Source organism: Scatophagus argus, chromosome 4 (genome assembly GCF_020382885.2).
Source record: "Scatophagus argus isolate fScaArg1 chromosome 4, fScaArg1.pri, whole genome shotgun sequence".
Classification (NCBI taxonomy): domain Eukaryota; kingdom Metazoa; phylum Chordata; class Actinopteri; family Scatophagidae; genus Scatophagus; species Scatophagus argus.
Window position 1 is genome coordinate 147,714 of NC_058496.1, and position 19,480 is coordinate 167,193.

General features: G+C 44.0%; 2 protein-coding genes across 3 annotated transcripts; both read left to right on the forward strand.

Annotated features, from left to right (window-relative positions):
- Positions 1 to 1,111: 1,111 nt before the first annotated feature.
- On the forward strand, positions 1,112 to 11,528 carry LOC124057844 (fibrinogen C domain-containing protein 1-like). The gene is made up of 8 exons (XM_046386420.1): positions 1,112 to 1,632; positions 3,921 to 4,036; positions 4,118 to 4,490; positions 8,180 to 8,312; positions 8,992 to 9,128; positions 9,550 to 9,646; positions 10,101 to 10,280; positions 10,363 to 11,528. Exons 1-8 carry the CDS (start codon positions 1,555 to 1,557, stop codon positions 10,623 to 10,625), a joined length of 1,377 nt encoding a protein of 458 aa, XP_046242376.1. The 5' UTR covers positions 1,112 to 1,554; the 3' UTR covers positions 10,626 to 11,528.
- Positions 11,529 to 11,879: 351 nt separating this feature from the next.
- phf19 (PHD finger protein 19) lies at positions 11,880 to 19,462 on the forward strand. 2 transcript variants are annotated; one of them, XM_046386417.1, is made up of 14 exons: positions 11,880 to 12,075; positions 13,122 to 13,299; positions 13,384 to 13,465; positions 13,551 to 13,664; positions 14,184 to 14,278; positions 14,622 to 14,770; positions 14,868 to 14,963; positions 15,291 to 15,480; positions 15,652 to 15,719; positions 15,796 to 15,942; positions 16,110 to 16,170; positions 16,250 to 16,335; positions 16,412 to 16,501; positions 17,057 to 19,462. In XM_046386417.1, the coding sequence occupies exons 2-14, from the start codon at positions 13,123 to 13,125 to the stop codon at positions 17,400 to 17,402; spliced, it is 1,701 nt and encodes a 566-aa protein (XP_046242373.1). In that variant the 5' UTR covers positions 11,880 to 12,075; position 13,122; the 3' UTR covers positions 17,403 to 19,462. The 2 variants fall into 2 exon arrangements, with proteins under 2 accessions (XP_046242373.1, XP_046242375.1); XM_046386419.1 differs by having other exon boundaries at positions 16,415 to 16,501.
- The last annotated feature ends 18 nt before the right edge of the window (positions 19,463 to 19,480 follow it).

The window sequence follows — 19,480 nt, forward strand, 5'->3', positions numbered from 1 at the left end:
TGAACTGTTTTTAATAAATATGTTCTGCTCTTTTTGTCTTTTTGTGGTTGTTTATCATCAGATGTCTGATTACAGACACTGTCTGACTGTCTCTGTCTGTTTCTCTATCTGTCTCTCTCTGTCTCCGCCCCCCCCCCCCGAGTCGTTGTCTCTCACCCACAGCAGATGGTCTTTCTCTCTTGGTCTGTCTCTCTGATGATCTGTCTCTGTTTCCACGACGATTCGAACACACGTGTCTTTCAACAGGACAAATAAAGTTTAATTTGGATTTCTTTTTATCTATCATCTACAGGCTGAAGACACTGAGGTAACTTTATTGATTAATTGATTTCAGCATTTAGTGACTGTGTTGTTTTATGCAGTGTATGTACACTGTTATGCATACTGTATTCAGTAAAATACACACACAGTACAGAAATAACACGACAGTATGAAGTTAATATTTAAGAGAAAAGGTATTGGTTTGGTGTTCAGATGCTTTTAAGACCACACCACAAGTAACTATCCTCTGAATTGAATCAAACAGCTGATTGACAAATAATCTCACCTTAAAACCTGTAAAGTGACTGAAAGCACTAGAGCAGCTACTAAAAGGTCCTGCTCTTTCCAAAGTAAAAATATCAAATGAAGACATGTTTACAGCAGTTGATAACATTAAACACTGAAATGTCTCTTTAAATGTATTAATGTTTAAAAAATCTAAATCGACCTGCTTGTCACAGATCTGTGTTTGTTCTGATGTTCGAACTCTAAATCTGTTTAAGAGGTCAGTGTTAAACTGGGTTTAGCAGAGTCAGAAATGAATCTTAAATATGACATTTTACAGTTTATCCTTTTAAACAGACGGCCAGTTTAGTTTTCAGGCTGCTCGGTTTTTTCTGTAGCGCCATGAGCGCTTCAGATCAGTCAAACTAAAGTGAATCTGACAGAAACAGACGCTGAGAACCTCCCAACCAGCTGCTCGGCTTTAGTCCTGACTTTACCACCAGGTCTCACAGGATCCTAGCACTTTCTCACAGCTCTGGGATTGTTCCACTTTATTCATCATCATCCATATCCACTTGGGTCTAGAGTTGATAAAGAGGTCTTAAAGAAGAGCGGCCATTGATGATGTTTTTGAGGTCTGTAAGAAGGGTCTAGAGGTACTTTAGGAGGTTGATTAGATCTCAGACGAGGTTCTACGTGGTTCTATAGAAGTCTGGTTGAGGTTGAAGCATCATTATGAAGGTTCCAATGGTGTTTGTAAGTGTAAATGTAAGTTTCAGAGGTCCCTGAGTAGATTTGGGTGGTTCTTGAGGTCTAGTCCTTGACTGAGCTCTGTGTGAACACATGTAAAGGATTGTGGGTAAATATTTACAATGTATGATGTAAATGAATAACAGAAGTAATGCTGAAGGAATAAAGAGAAGTGAAACAAGTTCCCGATGGTTGTTTGTTCACATCATCGAAGATGCCTCAACTCTGACAAAAAATAAATACGTAAAACTACAGCTTGCAATAGTATCATCTTTAGACGCCTAGAGGTAGACTCACCTGGTTCAGGCATGTTTCAGGATGATGCTGAACGACAGATGGACCATCATGAACAACAGCAGCTCAGAGCTCGACAACAAACGACCAGATAAACACAAGGTATGTGACACATTAGCTGTTAGCATGTTAGCTTGTTAACACAGTCTAAGCTTAAGAGTCCCCTGTCAACCTGAACCCCCGACCCACCATTGTTCGACCACTGACCCACCATTGTCTCATCCTTTGTCATTCAAAAGACTTGTGAATATTCAGACAGTGACAGACAGACAGACAGAAAAACAGTAACAGACAGACAGTAAAATATTGACAATAACAGACAGACAAACCTACAGAGAGTTAATTCGTGTTAATCTGGAGTTAAACTGTCAGATCAAAGTGTCTCTAATCTGCAGCAGCTGTCGCCTTCACTCACATTGACTGACAATATGCAGATTAAACAGTACAGGGACACGCAGACACATGGTTTACACCACAGGGGACATGTAACCCCCCAGTAAACCCCACTCCCCTGATAAACCCAACCCCCAGTGAGCCACATCCAGGCTGCTTTTACTGATGGACACCCTGACAGAGCCCTGCAGACAAAACTGAGGGATTAAAAAGGACCTGTTTGAAGTACAACCAAAGTATGACATTCAACAGTTCACTGATGTAATTTCCTGTTTGATCACTATTGTCAGGGACAATCACCTCCATCATGACATGACCTCTTGTTTCATAGTTTGTGTTTGTTCAGATCAACATTTTACAAACAACGTGACACTCGTACACACAATAACTTATCAGTACTGTAATAATAATAACAATAAATCTACCTGTCACCTTTTGCACGCCAAATCCCTTCAAACATGCATCGCATATGTTGTTTAGTCTCAATAAGTATTTAAGTATTTATTATGCATATATTATACCTAAACCTATACTGTACTATATATCCCATATACCTATCTTGTATGTACATATACATATATGTATTCATGTGTACATATTGCAGTTATGTATGTTTGCACATCTTGCACAGTCTAAATATATACAGTTTGATTAGTATTGTTATCATTACTATCTCAAGGAAATTCAATCGAATGCAACTGGACTTAGTTATTTGTCTTTGAAGACGTTTCACCTCTCATCCAAGAGGCTTCATCAGTTCATGCTCGCTTGACTAGGCTGGGACTAGTCCAACTAGCTGGTGTGGAGACCCAGGTATTTAACCTCTGTGGAGGCATTCACATGACCAGTGGTGTCATAAGCCCGTTTAGTGTTCCATTGTGACAAACGACAGTCGTTGAGACAGTCGTTGGGGATGGTAAAGTTGGTTTCGACTTCGTTACTGCTCTGTTGTGTTGTAACGACAGTCGTTAGACTGTCGTTACAACATTACTATTTGTTATACTGTTACTATATACTGTTATTACTACACCGCTATTTTACTATTATTTATTTTCACACAAGTGTCCTTTAAGTGTATTTTATTCTATTTTTCTTCTTCAGTATTTCATGTTATTTTGTGTTTTATTGTATTCAAATATACCGGACTGCTAAGACAACCTAATTTGCCCTCAGGAATGAATAAAGTCATCTATCTATCTATCTATCTATCTATCTATCTATCTATCTATCTATCTATCTATCTATCTAATATCTAACAATCACTGGGGACATTTTTATATCTAAAGTCAAGTCAGTGTCATTTATACTCAGCATTACAAATCACAACATGGGGCTTTACAGTCTGTACAGCATACAATCTGAGTCTGTGGAATCCAAACAACTTTGATAGGGGAAAATGAAAGAATCATCAGTAAGAGTCACAGAGTACGGGTCGCCCTCCCTGGATGGACACATGGGAAGTAGATGTCACATGGTACATTTGACATCTGCAGCAGAAAATCACTGATGCAGTAGATGTTACTCTGACAAACAAACACCTTCAGACTCAGCACATCTGTATTATCACAAACCGGTGCATACTGGGAACTGATGTACACTGTTTCTGAAGAAACTTCACAAGGAAGTTCATTTCAGTCCAGTTACTAGAATTTGTTTGTTATGAGTCTTTTATATCTACAGAGGGAGCAGCTCCTCTGTAAGAGTCTGCCATGTTTTTACAATAGCCCAGAATGGACAAAACAAACGCTGGCTTTAGAGAGGACCACTGTAGAGATGAGGAGTGTTCAGTTGGTTGTAATCTGCAGCCTCAGTGCTAGATGTCATTAAGTGCAACACATTGGACCTTTAAGTCACTGGGTCACAAGACTGAGCTGATCAGCTCATCTCTCAGTGTGTTATTGTGTGACCAGACTTTACGCACACATATTATTTAATGTGTGTGTGTGTGTTCACGCGTGTGTTCATGTGTGTGTGTGTGTGTGTGTGTGTGAGTTCAGAGATGCTGCAGCTTCCTGTTATGGTCAGTGGTCGTGTTAGTCATCATAGCAGCCATCTTCACAGCAACAGTCATCATCCTGTACCTGAACCAGTACCCTCTGCCCTTCATCAACAGGTAAACACACCTGTCCGTCTGACCTACATGTCTGTCTGTGTGTCTACCTGTCTGACTGTCTGTCTGTCACTGTTGTCATAGTAACCAGGGCAGAGTCTCTTCCTCCTCACCTGTGATCCTGACCAATCCCAAAGAGTCTGGCGCCCTGGTGTCGGTCTCCCGTGTCACAGATGGAGAGCCAATCAGCATATTCCTGGACCCCAACTGTCCGGACTACAGTGACAACTTCCTGCGCTTTGAGGCACTGCAGAGTTCTCTTCTGCGAGTGCTATCTAATCACAATGTAGAAGACTGGCAGGAGACGGGATTGGTCCAGAAGCTGGCAGAGGAGCTGAAGGTGTTATTAGGCCACGCCCACCACCTGAGGATGGAAGCCGAGCTGCTGAAAAGAGGTCAGGGTGTTCTGGACCAGAGACTTGATGGAGTACAGAGTGAGCAGAGCCGCATCATCCAGGTGAGACAGGTACATTATGATGTAACACATGTCCAGCTACTATCAAGGGGTTGAAGTGATGGCAACCAGATATCTTAGATATTGTTGACACTTCGTGCCATCATGTGAGTCGTTATGGTCACATGAAGGATGGTACAAATGGGAGTTCAACCGTCTGGGGAGGAAAGTCAAACTACAGGTGGGTAAAAGTTGGTGTTGTAAGCCACCACCTCTGTTCAAAGATGGATGTTCTATTTGGACAGAGATGACCTCTTTCACACCTCTCTCAAACCATTGACCATAATGACTCACATGATGACACGAACTGTCAACGACCCTCAAGACCACCTCTGAGGTGACAACCAAAATACAGGTTAAAAAGCTGGATTTCCCCCTCCATCTCAGAACTGAAGAAGCCTTTTGAATGAGAGGTGAAACATCTTCAACAACCTAAACACATCCGGTTGCCTTCACTTCTAGCACTTCAACTACGACGACCCGGTTGACTGAGAGCCTACACCTGTTATCACGTGATAATTACAAAATTAAAAGAGAAAACACAGCAACATCCGCTGCCCTTCGACCCTCACATCGACTAAGGAAAAATTCCCAGAAAAACCAAGGAAACAATGGGAGAAACCCCAGAGTGAGCAACAGAGGAGGGATCCCTCACCCAGGACAGGCAGACGTGCAAGGGATGTTGTACATGCAGGAGAGCAGTTAACAACCATAAAATATGGGATAGATGGGGAATGTTCAGTCAGGGGAAAGCCGATGGAGGCTGATGATGCAGCTCTTGGTGGGCAGGCTGGGCCGGGGAACAGGGAAAGCAGGAGCAGCAAGTTGGTTGATTTGCAGGGATGGCAGGCAGGGTAGAAGCAGAGGGCAGGAGGTGGGGCAGGTGGAGTTTGGTGCGGGTGGATGGAGCTCTGAAGAAATCTGTGAAGACACAGAAAATTGCGAGACACCAAGGCCAGACTACACAGTATAACAGATAAAGACTGAACAAATGTGTAGAAGGAGAAGAAAGGAGCAGAGCAGAGGAGAGGAGAGTAGATGACTCCTTGTATCCTGATGAGTCCCCCAGCAGTCTAAGCCTATGGCAGCATAGCTATAAAATGGTTCAGTTACCTGAGCAGCCCTAACTATCAGCTCTATCACAGAGGAATGTTTTTATCCTGGACCTAAAGGTGGAGAGAGTGTCTGCCTCTCTGACCCATGGAGAGAGTTGGTTCCACAGTAGTGGAGCACAGTAGCTGAAAGCTCTTCCTCCCAGTCTGTTTTTAGAGGTACTGGGAACCACTAGCAGACCTGCATTCTGGGAGCAAAGTGTTCTACTGGGGCAATAAGGAACAAGAAGAAGAAGAAGAATCACTTTATTGGCAGTATATATACTTTTATACACACACTGAATTTGTCTTCTGCATTTGACCCATCCTTAGTTGAACACACATGCAACACCCAGCAAATTACATGCAGTGAAACACACACAGGAGCAGTGGGCTGCATCAAGCGCCCAGGGAGCAAATTGGGGGTTAAGTGCCTTGCTCAAGGGCACATCAGCCAGCTAATGGAGCATTTATCACATTAATCACTCCACCACACCCAAATTTTTCCTGCCCATCCGGTGGGGGAATCAAACTGGTGACCCTCCGATCACAAGCCACTTCTCCAACCACAACAATGCCCCCACAACAATGAGGTCCTTGAGACAGGACGCAGCTTTGTTTTTGAGAGCCTTATCAGTCAATAGAAGGATTTTGAAGTCTATCCTATATCCTACAGGAAGATCTTATTAACTTCTGTCAATACCCTTGCTGCAGCATTCTGGACCAAGTGGAGACTCTTCAGAGAGTTTTCAGAACATCCTGACAAGAGAGAATTACAGTAGTCCAGCCTAGAAGTGATGAATGCATGAACCAACTTCTCAGTATCACTCTGAGAAAGGATGTTCCTTATTTTAACTATGCTACGAAGGTGAAAGAAGGCAGTCCTGGTGATATGTTTTATATGGGAACTGAAGACAAGACAAGACAAGACAACTTTATTTGTATAGCCCATTTTTACAAGCAGTTTGTCTCAAAGGGCTTCACATAATCATAGCAATATCCTCTGCCTTTCGACCCTCACATCGACGAAGGAGAATCTCCCAGAAAAACCTTTGACAAGGAAAAAAATGGGAGAAACCTCAGGGTGAGCAACAGAGGAGGGATCCCTTACCTGTCCTGATCGAAAATGACTCCAAGGTTCCTCACTGCTGTAACAGAGTTACAGGTGATGCCATCCAGGGTGGCGGCCCAACTAGAAAAAGAGTCCCTAAGATGTATATGTCCAAATACAATAATTTCTGTTTTTCTGAATTAAGTAATAAGAAGTTAGAGGACATCCAGGATGTCCTTAATGTCCTTCAGACAGTTTTCCAAATTGGTAAGGTGGCTTCTGTCATCTGGTTTTATAGATAAGTATAGCTGTGCATCATCAGCATAGCAATGAAAATTGATAGAGTGCTTCCGGTTAATATTCCCTGATGGAAGAGAGTGAAAAGTATCGGCCCTAATACTGAACCCTGGGGTACACCATAAGTAACGTTGCTGTACTCAGAGCTTATGATTAACGTTAACAAACTGATAAATGTCAGATAGATATGACTCAAATCATTGAAGGGCAGATCCTTTAATCCCAATTTCAGGGTCCAGTCTCTGAAGTAGAATGTTGTGATCAATGCAGCACTGAGATCCAGAAGTATGAAGACAAGACCTCTATTTGGATGCTAGGTGAAGGTCGTTAGAAACCCTTTTCAGTGCTGTTTCAGTACTATGGTGTTCTCTAAGTTCAGACTGGAAAACTTCGAAAAGGTCGTTAGAGTGGAGATGCCGATGTAGCTACTCTAGGACAAGGTTTTTAAGGATCTTGGAGATGTATGAAAGGTTCGATATAGGTCTGTAATTAACTAATACATCTGGGTCAAGGGAAGGCTTCTTTTATAGTGGTTTGATGACAGCCACTTTAAAGGCCTCTGGTACATAACCTGAGACTAAAGAGAGATTGATCTGGTTCAGTATAGAAATGTTAACTACGGGAAAGACATCCTTAAGCAGTCTAGTTGGGACCGGGTCAAGTAGTCATGTGGATGACTTGGATGAGGTAATGACTGAAGTGAACTCTGAGAGGTGAATGGGGGAGAAGCGGTCCAAACATATTATAGGTGTGGAGGCTACTATAAGAGAAGCTGTATTTGGTGGAGTATTACTGCCAATCCTCACTCTGATGTTCACAATCTTATCAGTGAAGAAAGTTAAGAAACCATCACTGCTGAGAGTCGGGGGGGGGGGGGGGTGCATGGCTCAACAGCCCTATGGTTTTTAGTTAGCCTGGCTACAGTATTAAAGAGGAATCTAGGATTGTTCTTGTTCCTTTCTATTAATTGAGTAGTAGGAGTAATATCCCCTTCTGGTGCTACAAAGTTCTTTTTTATAAATTAACAAACTGTTTTTCCAGGACAAGTAAATTTCCCCCCCTTGGGGATCAATAAAGTTCATCTTATCTTATCTTATCTTAAATAAAATACAGCAAAAGCTGATAAATTATTTTAAAATAATATAAAATAAAAGTACAACATGTCATATTTATAGAATAAATAAAAGTTAAATGTAAAAGTGTAATGTAAGTAAAAGTAAAATGAAGTAACTATGTCCTTCTTACCTGTCCAGATGTTGTCTGAGAGTCACTCAGGTGTGCTGAAGTTGGTTGCAGGCTTCAGTGATTCTCTGCTCAGTTTGCAGAGGGAGACAGAGAGTGTGAGGCAACTCACCAGTGACCTGCAGAAAGACGACAAGCACACAGGTAACACACCTCAGCAAACAGGTAACACCCCAGCACACAGGTAACACACCTCAGCACACAGGTAACACACCTCAGCAAACAGGTAACACCCCAGCACACAGGTAACACACCTCAGCACACAGGTAACACTCTCTGATTTAGTGTTAATGTGTTGAGAAGCATCTTTCCCCACCACTGAGATAACTTCCTGGATTAACGTTCTTAAGACAAAGCTAACCAAAATGTGAGCGGGTGTGCCTTCATTGGCTGGGCTGTAGGGCTGTGTGAGACGCCTGTCCACCTCCTGTCCAAACCACATCACTGTCTCTCTCTTTTCTCTGATCAGAGCACAAAGTCCAGTTTGTGAATGTCTGTGCAGCACTGACATTCACTTTAATTACAAGTATTCTCTGTGTATTCTCGATATTATTGAAATTACGTTGCTTTATATTACTAAGATAGACCTTTTGTATTTGTCTTTCCTGATTTTCTTCTGATAACGCTTACCTCCCAGTGAATACAAACATTGCACCTGTAATCTGGATGTAAAGACACACACAGCAACATTCACACCAGTCAGACCAGCCAACCTATGACATCTGTTAACTTTTTTTCAAATTTTACATGAATGGGGTATTTCTTAGGATTTATTTTCTATTTCTTCTGTCTGTCTATCTGTCTGGATGTGGCGTGTCCTCAGCTGTCAGACCCAGAGACTGTAGTGATATCCTGGCGGCTGGCAGTTCAGAGGATGGAGTTTACTCCGTGTTTCCGACTCATGACCCTGATGGCTTCATGGTTTACTGTGACATGACCACTGATGGAGGAGGCTGGACGGTGTGTAACGCGCACAGACTGCAGCAACATCGTCAACATCAGATTAAGTGCACTGTGTGAAGATGATGTTAAGAAGAAGAAGAATCAACTTTTATTGGCAGTATATACATTTTTACATACTCAAATACTGAATTTTACTACTGCATTTATCCCATCCTTAGTTGAACACACACATGCAACACCCGGCAAATTACATGCAGTGAAACACACACAGGAGCAGTGGGCAGCATCAAGCACCCGGGGAGCATATTGGGGGGTTAAGTGCCTGTCTCATTTGTGGTGATCTTTTTTCTGTTTCAATGCATTTTATTTAACAAAGAGCACAAAATGGCTGATGACAGGAAGTCAGACATTAGACCTGACTTTCGAAGGACAGGCCTGACGTGTGTGCGTGTGTGTGTGTGTGTGTGTGTGTGTGCAGGTGATCCAGAGGAGGGAGGACGGCTCTGTGAATTTTTTCCGAGGCTGGGAAGCGTACAGAGATGGTTTTGGAAAAACTACAGGGGAGCACTGGCTAGGTCTGACACAAAAACACACACACAAACACAGAGGCTACCAGCACACTGTAGAAGATCGTAGGGTCCTGGAGAATATTCCAGGAGGATTTGGAAAAGTACAAGGGGTTCCTGTTGCAGTTGTGGGCTCACAGAAAAGTTTGTCCCACAACAAAGCTTGAACATCTTTTGACAGCTGTTAGTAGATCGAAGACTCAGACACCAGATGGATCTTTGCCATTTGTTTCATCTCAGACAAAAGATTTATAAAAGAAAGAGTCACCCTCATTACTCAAGTTTTTCGATGTACAAAGGCTAAGCACAGAGTATAAACATGCTGCATGCTCCCAGCAGCACTACAGGCGTAGCCTTTCCAGCTTCAGCTTGTAGTAAAGGGTACATGTGGTGACTGGGACCTGTTCCTATGGAGTTGAACCGCCACTCTCTCTCTCTCTCTCTCTCCCTGTCTGTCTCTCAGGTCTCCAGAGGATCTACTCTCTCACCAGGACAGGTGGTCATGAGTTACGGATAGACATGGCCGACTTCGATAATGCCACAGCATTTGCTCGTTACGCTGATTTCTCTGTTGGTCGAGACTCTGTGAACCCAGAAGAGGATGGGTACCCACTGAGTGTAGACCAGTACTCTGGAACCGCAGGTACCAATATTAATGCCATGCTGTGCTGGTGCACAAATATACAGCATTACACAGTACCAAGAGGTGTCTGTCTGTTCTCTAGGTGACTCCCTTCTGAAGCACTCTGGAATGCAGTTCACCACCAAAGATCGGGACCAAGACCAGTCAGAGAACAACTGTGCAGTATACTACCAGGGGGCATGGTGGTACCGTAACTGCCACACGTCAAACCTGAATGGGCAGTACTTGAAAGGAGGCCATGCCTCCTACGCTGATGGTGTGGAGTGGTCCAGCTGGACGGGCTGGCAGTACTCACTCAGGTTCACTGAGATGAAGATACGACCTAATATGAAACCATATTCCTGATCATCTGATATTAAATCTGATCCTGACCTTTAACCCTTTCTATTAAAGTATCATGCAAGCTTGCTACCTAGCTCAGTATCATGACAGTTCAAGAACTTAGTGATGAAATTTTGGTCTTTGGATTCATCTACATGGGAATGAATTGTTTTTAAAATGGTTCTAAATTGTTTTGTTTTTTTTGTTTTTTGTTACACAACTTAAAATGGGAAAATTCATGTTCACATGCACAGATCCTAAAGTTTAAAAGTCGGTATTTGATGAACTAATTTTTTTTCACATATAACTAAAAATCAAGATTTTCCCTAACCTCAAAGTGAATCCTGCATATTGAATTTTGTGCGTGTTCTACAAAATGAAAATATCTTTTCTTCACCTTAACCATACTTTAGTGATGTAAAGCTAACCATAAAAGAGATGCAAACCCTGGATTCTGGTGTGATGGTTCTGGACTTTGTACAGCATGGTTTTTAAAAGTGCTTCATTCAAAGAAACATGGCATGAAAGAGTCAAGACAGTCAAGTGTCAGTGTAGTCAAATCCTGTAGGTTTTATTTTCTGACTATTTTACAAATTGCTGTAATTTATACTAACAATACCTCGGACCCACTCCTGTTATCCTAAACACGGAGCTCTGACCTTTGACCCCTGACCAGTTCTGTCAGCTGTCTGTTTGTGTTTTATAACATGTGACAATTTGTTCTTAAAGAATCAAATCAAATCAGTTGTTTATTCTCAGTGTGTGCTCTGATATTGATGATGTCAGTGTCGATGTGAATGTAGAGCTGATGGTTGATTAAAGAGTTTCTGACTGAACTTAAGCTTCGCCCTTATCTTCTGAGCAGTGTGTGATCTCACATGGAGGATAAAAGTGGAAATCCTTCACGCTGTTTGAAAGAGCTTTACATCATTCTGTTACCATTCAGTTTTATGAACCAAACCTTGTTCCTGTATTATGGGGAGATTGATAATGAAATATGATAAACAAATTAAATGTGTATATAAATTATGTGTGTGAAAATGTCTGACAAAACAGTGTCTTTTTGTTCACTTGTCTTTGAACTGAATGGTTGTCCACATGAAATGCCGCAGGTCAGTCCAACGTGCTTGCAGTTTCGTCGATGAAATCTGAGAAAAGGTGAACGGAGTTTTGCAGCGCGGTCCTTCCTGGTGGTGAGGTGATGACGATGATTATGACGGCGGTGATGATGAAGCTTATGTAAACCGCCTCCTTTGATTCGCGGGAAAAGTGAAAAAATGGCGACGGTCGAAGTTTGAAGTTTAGCGCCACGAAAACGGAGTCAGAGAGAGACAGGACGGAGACAGAAAGACACGGATACACGGACTGCCTGTCTGTCCCGGTGGAGTCCAAACTGTCTGTCCAAACTGTTGGAGTAATACCTGCCCGTCTGTGTGTCTGTGGTTCGGGGGCAAGTGGAGACAGACCGGATCAGGTAGGACCGCTCCGTTTTCTGTCTTCTTCTGCTGGGTTTAACGCTCTCTGAACCCGGGTCTGAGCCTGCAGTTTATTCGGAGAAGTCGGTATGAAAATGGATTGTAGACCAGTTTGTCCGGTGAACTGCAGGCTAGTGGGAGTAACGGCAGATAACGGAGGGTTACACACCGTTATAACGGCTCAGTTACCGGAGCCGTTAGACGGACGATAACCGTGTGTGTGTGTGTGTGTGTGAAATAGAGAGAGAGAGAGGTGCTGTGTTCAGTGTATTAACTAACGAGTTAACAAGAGGTAACCCAGGTTAGTGATCTGCTTCTTTCCAAGTTAAGTGTCTGTGACCGGGGCCAGGCTGGGCGGGGAGTTAACGGTAGTCAGTGTGCGGTTAGCGGGTTGGTCAGTTAAACGGTATGTGTGTCTCGGTTCTATATGTTGCACTGCGCATGCTCCGGTCTGTCAAAATCCCCCTGGCAGTCCAGGAATGAATCACAACGTCAAACTGTCTGTCTGCCTGTCTCTAGGTGTGTGAACTGATTTCAGCAGGGAGACCGGCAGACCCTGGACTAGTGGTCTGTCCTCAGATGAAGATGCTTTCACGACTTACAAACAATTCTTGATGTGTGACCCTTACAGACTGAGTTTCATGTGTGAAATGCAATCATATCGTCATGGTTTACTTGGTGTTAGATTTAGTTCAGTTGCTCATGTGGTTGCAGGATTACCCATTTGCTTGGTAGCAGTCAGTGAATCGCTTCATGGGGATTTAACAGACACGACCTCATCATGTGGGCTTATGGGAAAAGTGTGCATCACATGCCACTGTTGTAATTACGCTGACTATTAGAATGCAGCAGCTGCTAGCAGCATTTATAGTACATGAACTAATTAATCAGCTGCTGAAATAAAATGATTGGTTGTTAGTGATAACTGATTCAGTGTCAGACTGATTGGAGCTGATTGGACCATTATATAAGACACAATACTGAATTTCCCATTCAGTCATTAAAGTGTTTATCTATCTGTTGACACCTGTTTGTCTTTCTGCAGGATGTTTGAGGACCTTATTGAAGCATTCTGTGGTCTGGAGCCTCAGGTGTCAATGGGGGGTGGGCCATGTCAAGGGGGACGGGGTCTGGAGGAGGGGGAGGAGTCTAGTCTCAGTGTTGGACAGTTTGTCCTCTGTCACTGGTCAGATGGACTGTACTACCTGGGCAAGATACAGAGGGTAACACACACACACACACACACACACACACAGTAAAAGTGTTTTCTAAATGGTTGGTGTAAACTTCGTGTGATTTTTACACAGTTGAGCCCTCCAAAACAGAGCTGCTTTGTAACGTTCGAGGACAACTCCAAGTTCTGGGTCCTCTGGAAGGACATCCAGCACGGTCAGAGACCCAAAAATTACTTTAAATGTGTCTCACTATCATGCTGTTTCTGTCAGTCACAATCTTTCATCCAATCACTTTGCAGCCGGAGTGCCGGGGGAGGAGCCTCGCTGCTCTGTGTGTCGGGGGGTGGAGCCAAGCTCTGACAGCAAATTAAACCAAAACAACCAGATCCTCATCTGTGGGAAGTGTGGCATTGGTGAGTGAGACAGGCAGCTGAAGACCCGTTTCATGTTTTTTGATGTTACGTAGTGTTGAATATCAGCTGAGGCTGTGGACGTGTAGTCGAAGTAATCACATAGCACATATTGTGCTTCTCTAACGATGATGTGGGAAGCAGTGAATGAAGAAAGAAGTTGAATTCTGGTGGCTTAAACGTCAGCATCGATGTAACACTAAAGCTTCTGTGGCCTCAGCTTTTGTCTGCCAGTTCATCCTTAAATCTCCTGCCTGTCTCTCTGTGTCAGCCATAGGATTCACTGCTCACCTGTGCAGGTGATTCCTCCTCTTGCCCGGCTGGGATTGGCTCCCATCGCCCATGCCCCTTTAAATAATGAGCAGGTTTAACTGATGGATGGAAATCATTTTGTGATGATGACAAGAAAGATTGTTTAATCTGAAGTTTCCTGCCAGACATAAAAGACGAGACTTTATCTTATCCATGTGTTTTATTGAATAATATTTATGCCTGCCTGTCTGTCTTTCACCTCTTTGTCAGGTTTCCACCAGCAGTGTCATGTTCCTCCAGTGGAGGGCAGCATCAGTCTCAGTCCGTGGTTCTGTAGACGTTGTGTCTTCGCTCTGGCTGTCAGGGTATTAATACACACGCACACACACACACTCTCCTGCTTTCCTGCTGCTGTGTCACATTAAAAGACTTCCACAGACATGTCAGAGGGGTGGAATCAGGAGCTGTGGACAGAGGATGGGTTTGAAACAAACAAAAACAACAACACTGATGGGTTGTGCTGAGAGAACCACGTTTTAGTGTAAATATAGAGAAAACCTGTCACGTTCAGAGTCTCCTCTGAAGACATTCAGATTAATGGAACAAGAGCAGAGAGAGAAGTTCAAAGACCACCTGACAATCGCCTCAAGACTAATTCAGTGAGGAAGGGTTTTCTGACTCACTTTCTGTCTGTGTGTCCTCTGACAGAAAGGGGGCGCTCTGAAGAAAGGTCCGATAGCCAAAGCTCTGTCAGCCATGAAGCAGGTGTTACCCTACGACCTGGACTCTCTGGACTGGGACTCCCAACATCGGACCAATCAGCAGCAGTGTTATTGTTACTGTGGAGGCCCCGGAGAGTAAGGGCGACCAATCAGGGACGTACACGGTGACAACATTACATCGCTGCTGATTACCTGATGATCTGTGTGTGTGTGTGTGTGTGTGTGTGTGTAGGTGGTACCTGAAGATGCTGCAGTGTTTCAGGTGTCAGCAGTGGTTTCATGAAGCCTGCACTCAGTGTCTGCAGGAGTCCATGATGTTTGGCGACAGGTGAATCTCCTGCTCCTCCTCTGCTCCACACAGGAAGTTTGGCACAGGAAATGTGGTTGATTTTCAAAGTAAAACTGCCTGTGTAGACTCCAACCACACAGCACATCCAGTCAAACAAAAAAGAAACCTTTTACCCACGTAAATTTACTCATGTCAGAAGCAAACAATGAAGGAAAATTGACCAAATGGACTAAATCTGATCACGTCATCTCAGCTAGAACACAGTGCAGCTTCAGCTGGCAGGGACTCCTCGTTCCTCCTCTTTGCTCCTGTTTATTTTCCTCTATGTACTGAGACAGTGTTTTCATCTTAACTCCTCCTCCTCAGGTTCTACCTCTTCCTGTGCTCTGCGTGTAATAAAGGGTCAGAGTACGTCCGTCGTCTGTCTCTGAGGTGGGTCGATCTGGTTCATCTGGTCCTCTACAACCTGTCGGTCAGCAGCAAGAAGAAATACTTTGAGCTGGACGAGATCCTTGCCTTCGTCTCCGAGAACTGGGAACATTTACAGCTTGGGAAGGTACCAGACTGGACCAAACTAGACCTGGTCCACTCTGGACCAAACTAGACCTGAACCAGACTGGACTAAATTAGATCTGGACCAGACTGGACCAAACTAGACCTGAACCAGACTAGCAGACACTGGATGGAGCCTGATGGTTTTAAGTAGTTTGTTTTGTGTCTTGTCCAGCTGTCCAACACTCCACCCTCAGAGAGAGGACAGCATCTGCTGGACGCCCTGAATAAATACAAGAGCAAGTAAGAAACACACACAACACATCACCTCAACGGTTCAGTGCATTTGGATCATCACTGACCGTGTGAGTGTGTTTAGGTTTCTGTGTGGGAAGGAGATTAAGAAGAGGAAGTGCATCTTCCGTCTGAGGACTCGAGTCCCTCCACACCCCCCCTCCAAGCTCTTTCCTGAGCGTGCTCAGAGCGATGGCGGACGGGGCCGTAAGAAAGGCGTGGTCAGGAGCAGGTATGTCTCATCACATGGTGTCTGATGGTCACTTCAGTCTGTCGTCTTCAGCAAGTGTGTGACCATCATCATCATCGTATCACATGACAGCAGCAGCTGAGTCTCTCTGTGAACAGCATGAACAAAATGATGTGTGTCTGTCTGTCTGTCTGGTTACATTTACACAGTGTTTCAACTGAGCGCAAGAAGAGGAAGTCCAAGTGGCTGCTGGAAGATGCCATTCCTAACGTAAGACTTTGTTTGTTTCCTCAACAGTCCACAGTGTCAGGACTAAACAGACTAATGTGTTATTACTGTGTGTGTGTAGAACGAGTTGTCCTGCAGTTGGACCTCCAACCACCACATGGCCAACATCTTTGACTTCACCCTGGATGAACTGCAGAGCCTGAAGAGGTGAGACTGATCAGCTGACCACCCATCAGTTTTCAGACTGTCGTCACGTGTCCTACCTTCTGCTCTCCCCTCTCAGCAGTTCCAGCAGGACAGTCAGCATTGATCAGGACTCCACTGATGCCTCCACTTCCGGTTCGGCCACAACCAGCGCCTCCTATCACTTCAGGTAATCTGTCCTCCATCTTTGTCCTCCTCTTCTTCGTCAGCTCGTGTTTGCAGTGACAGTTGTGTGCTGCTTCTGGAATCTGACAGAAGATAGCTAAATTGTTTGTAAATTGTTTATTATTGATCCCTAACTGGGTTTTTTTTCACTATCCACTCGCTGCTGTAGCAAGGTGAATTTCCCCATTGTGGGACAATAAAGGAAATCTTATCTTATCTTAAGGCATGAGATGCACATACAGTTAACTTTACCTGCTCAGAACCTGAAGAAGTGAAGTGCGGGCCCTTTATTCTGACATACACCTGATGAGATAATCCACAGCTGCTGTCCTCTTTGACCCCTGCTCATGCAGTTTAAAAATGTAAACTACAACAGTCACATCTGTATCCAGACTTCTCCCACCTCACGACGTCCTTTGGCCTACACTGTGCTTCAAATCCCAGAGCAACAAAGAATTTCAAACTCTTCAGTTATGTTGGATGAGTGGGTGATCTGTGGAATGTGTGCTCCTCTCAGCCTTGTACTGTTTAAAGTGTGACCTTTGACCTCTGCCATCAGGAGGAGGGTCGGCAGCAGGAAGAGGAAGCTGCCTAGCAACAGTTACAGCCAGTGGGCCAATCGCAGTGAAGCTGGAGAGGAACTGGGAGGGGAGGAGCCTTCTGGGATGCTGGAGGACCAAGACACTCCAAACCACACTCACTTGACAACAGACTCCTCCCATTTCCTGTCAGACCCTTCACAGCTTCCCTCTGACTCCTCCCACCTTCACTCCTCAATCTCCTCATACTTTGGAGTGGCGGGCAGACTGACCAATGGGGAGAGGTACCAGGTGTTGGCTCGACGTGTCACTCCTCAGGGGACGGTCCAGTATCTGTTAGAGTGGGAGGGGACAGCTCCTTATTAGGACATTAACCGAGTACAGGTGTGAAGCTTTGATTCCTCTTCCTCCACTCTCACAGAGGACACTTTGTTTCCTCATCAGCTCAAGTCTGTCTGCTGACTGGCTGAAACCTTGAGCTCAGTCACCTCATGACTAAAGTCCATCTGAACACCTGATCAGGTTTTCATGTTTCCGAGATGCCCACTTTTAATGTCAGTTAACGATTTTAAAAATGTTGGCAAATAAACTAAAAACACAACATTTCATCCTGTTTGTCAAAGGCAGCATTCGTTTTTCCCAATAACAGGACGGTTAGGACCCAGTTTGTGCTGAAACTCATCCAGAAACTGGTGAACTGAATCTGACCAAAGACAACTTTGTGAGACGAATGTCCCTCTGAAAACTCTTTGTAAACATGTCCAATGCGTCGTCTGTCCCTACAAGGATCCAAAAGACTGCATGTCTGTCAGATGGTTTTCAGATGAGTTTGGAGGAATCGGTTATCAAAGTAGATCACGAGCCTTTCGAAAGAGTATTTAGTGAACACAAACAAAACTTTTAAATACAGCCAAAGACCACACACACACACACACACACACACATTGTTATCAGACTGACAGTACATGGAGCTTGTGCCTTTGTTTTGTCAAATCAAACACATTTCTTCTTCTTTGCCTCTGATATGTGAAACAGTCAGAGGCTCCTGTAGTTACCTGTAGCGCCCCCCAGCTGTCAAACAGCTCGCTGCCTTACCTGTCCTCTCTGCTGTACCTGTGAGTTGCATCAGTTCAGTTCAGTTTATTTATATAGCGCTTAAATTGACCCTCAGTCAGAAAGCTGCTGCTCTGCTCTGTGATGGTTCACCTTCAGTACTGGTCTCATCAGGTACCCTCACACCTGTTGTGACCTCACAGTGGGGATGTGGTCAGCAGCTGACCTAAGTCTTCACCTGTGAAGTAACAGTGAAATCTGAGTTATGGTTCTGCATTCCTTTTCTGGAATATAAAGCCTCAATTAATTTCCCTCCACAATGGAGAGAGCAGGAACTTGCAACAGATCTGATCCATGAACTCAGCAGTTCCTGGCTCCCAAACTGATGGCCAGTACTGGGCTGAGGGCCAGTCCTCCTCCTGAAGTTCACTTCAACAGTCTGAGTAAGAGAGGTCAGAGTTCAGACCAGATCCTCTCTCTGTGGAGGGATATGTCCTATGGGACTGTAGATTTTACTCAGGTCAGAGTCCCACTACCAACCAGACTCTGTACAGATTTCTGTGGATTTCGAAAAAAAATTCACAAAACACAACATTTTATTGATTTAGCTTTTCGCTCACTTTCTCCATCCTGGTCTGAATGTTGTTTCAAAGTCATCTGTGATTGTTGTCAAAACCAACAATATTTCAAGATTTCAGACTGAACCTAAAATATTGTGATGTGAAGTCTTCCTTGTGTCTTTAAACATCTCGGATACAGAATTGTGATCAGTGCATGACATCTGACCTGACAAAGACAAACACTTTGCTGCTGAAGCTTCACACGAGCTTCATGAGGTGTGTGTGTGTGTGTGTGTATGTGTGTGTGTGTGTGAATCCAAACAGGAGGAGTCATCACACCGACCTTCAGCCCTTCAGAGTGTAAAATGTGAAGCCCCAGATAAAACTACAAGTCCCAGAGTTCATTGTGTCCTTGTTTTTACTTTCACGGCCTTGACCGCTCTGTGTTTCTGTTAACAGCTGTTTTCTATGCAATCAGCCTCACTCAGCACACTGACGATCAGTCAGAGCGATTGATCACTGCTGTTCACATTCATGTGCATTTGTTCTGACATCAGAGGTTAGCTAACACAGCCCATTGGTTTGAATGAGGAATGCTAACAGTGCTACGAGTGCCTACAGTCTCCAAGACATAAAACTGACACTCTGCCACTTTAAACCTGCAGCTCCTCCTCGATGCCATGGTAACCATGCTCCCCTCCCATTGGCCCATTGGATGGTTGATTTGATCATGTTACTGTTTGTATGTTCTGTTTAGCTGACCAATCAGTTGCCAGCTTTCTCTGGAATAAAAAAAAGTTGTTTGACCTTTGACCCCTCTGTGTGTTTCTG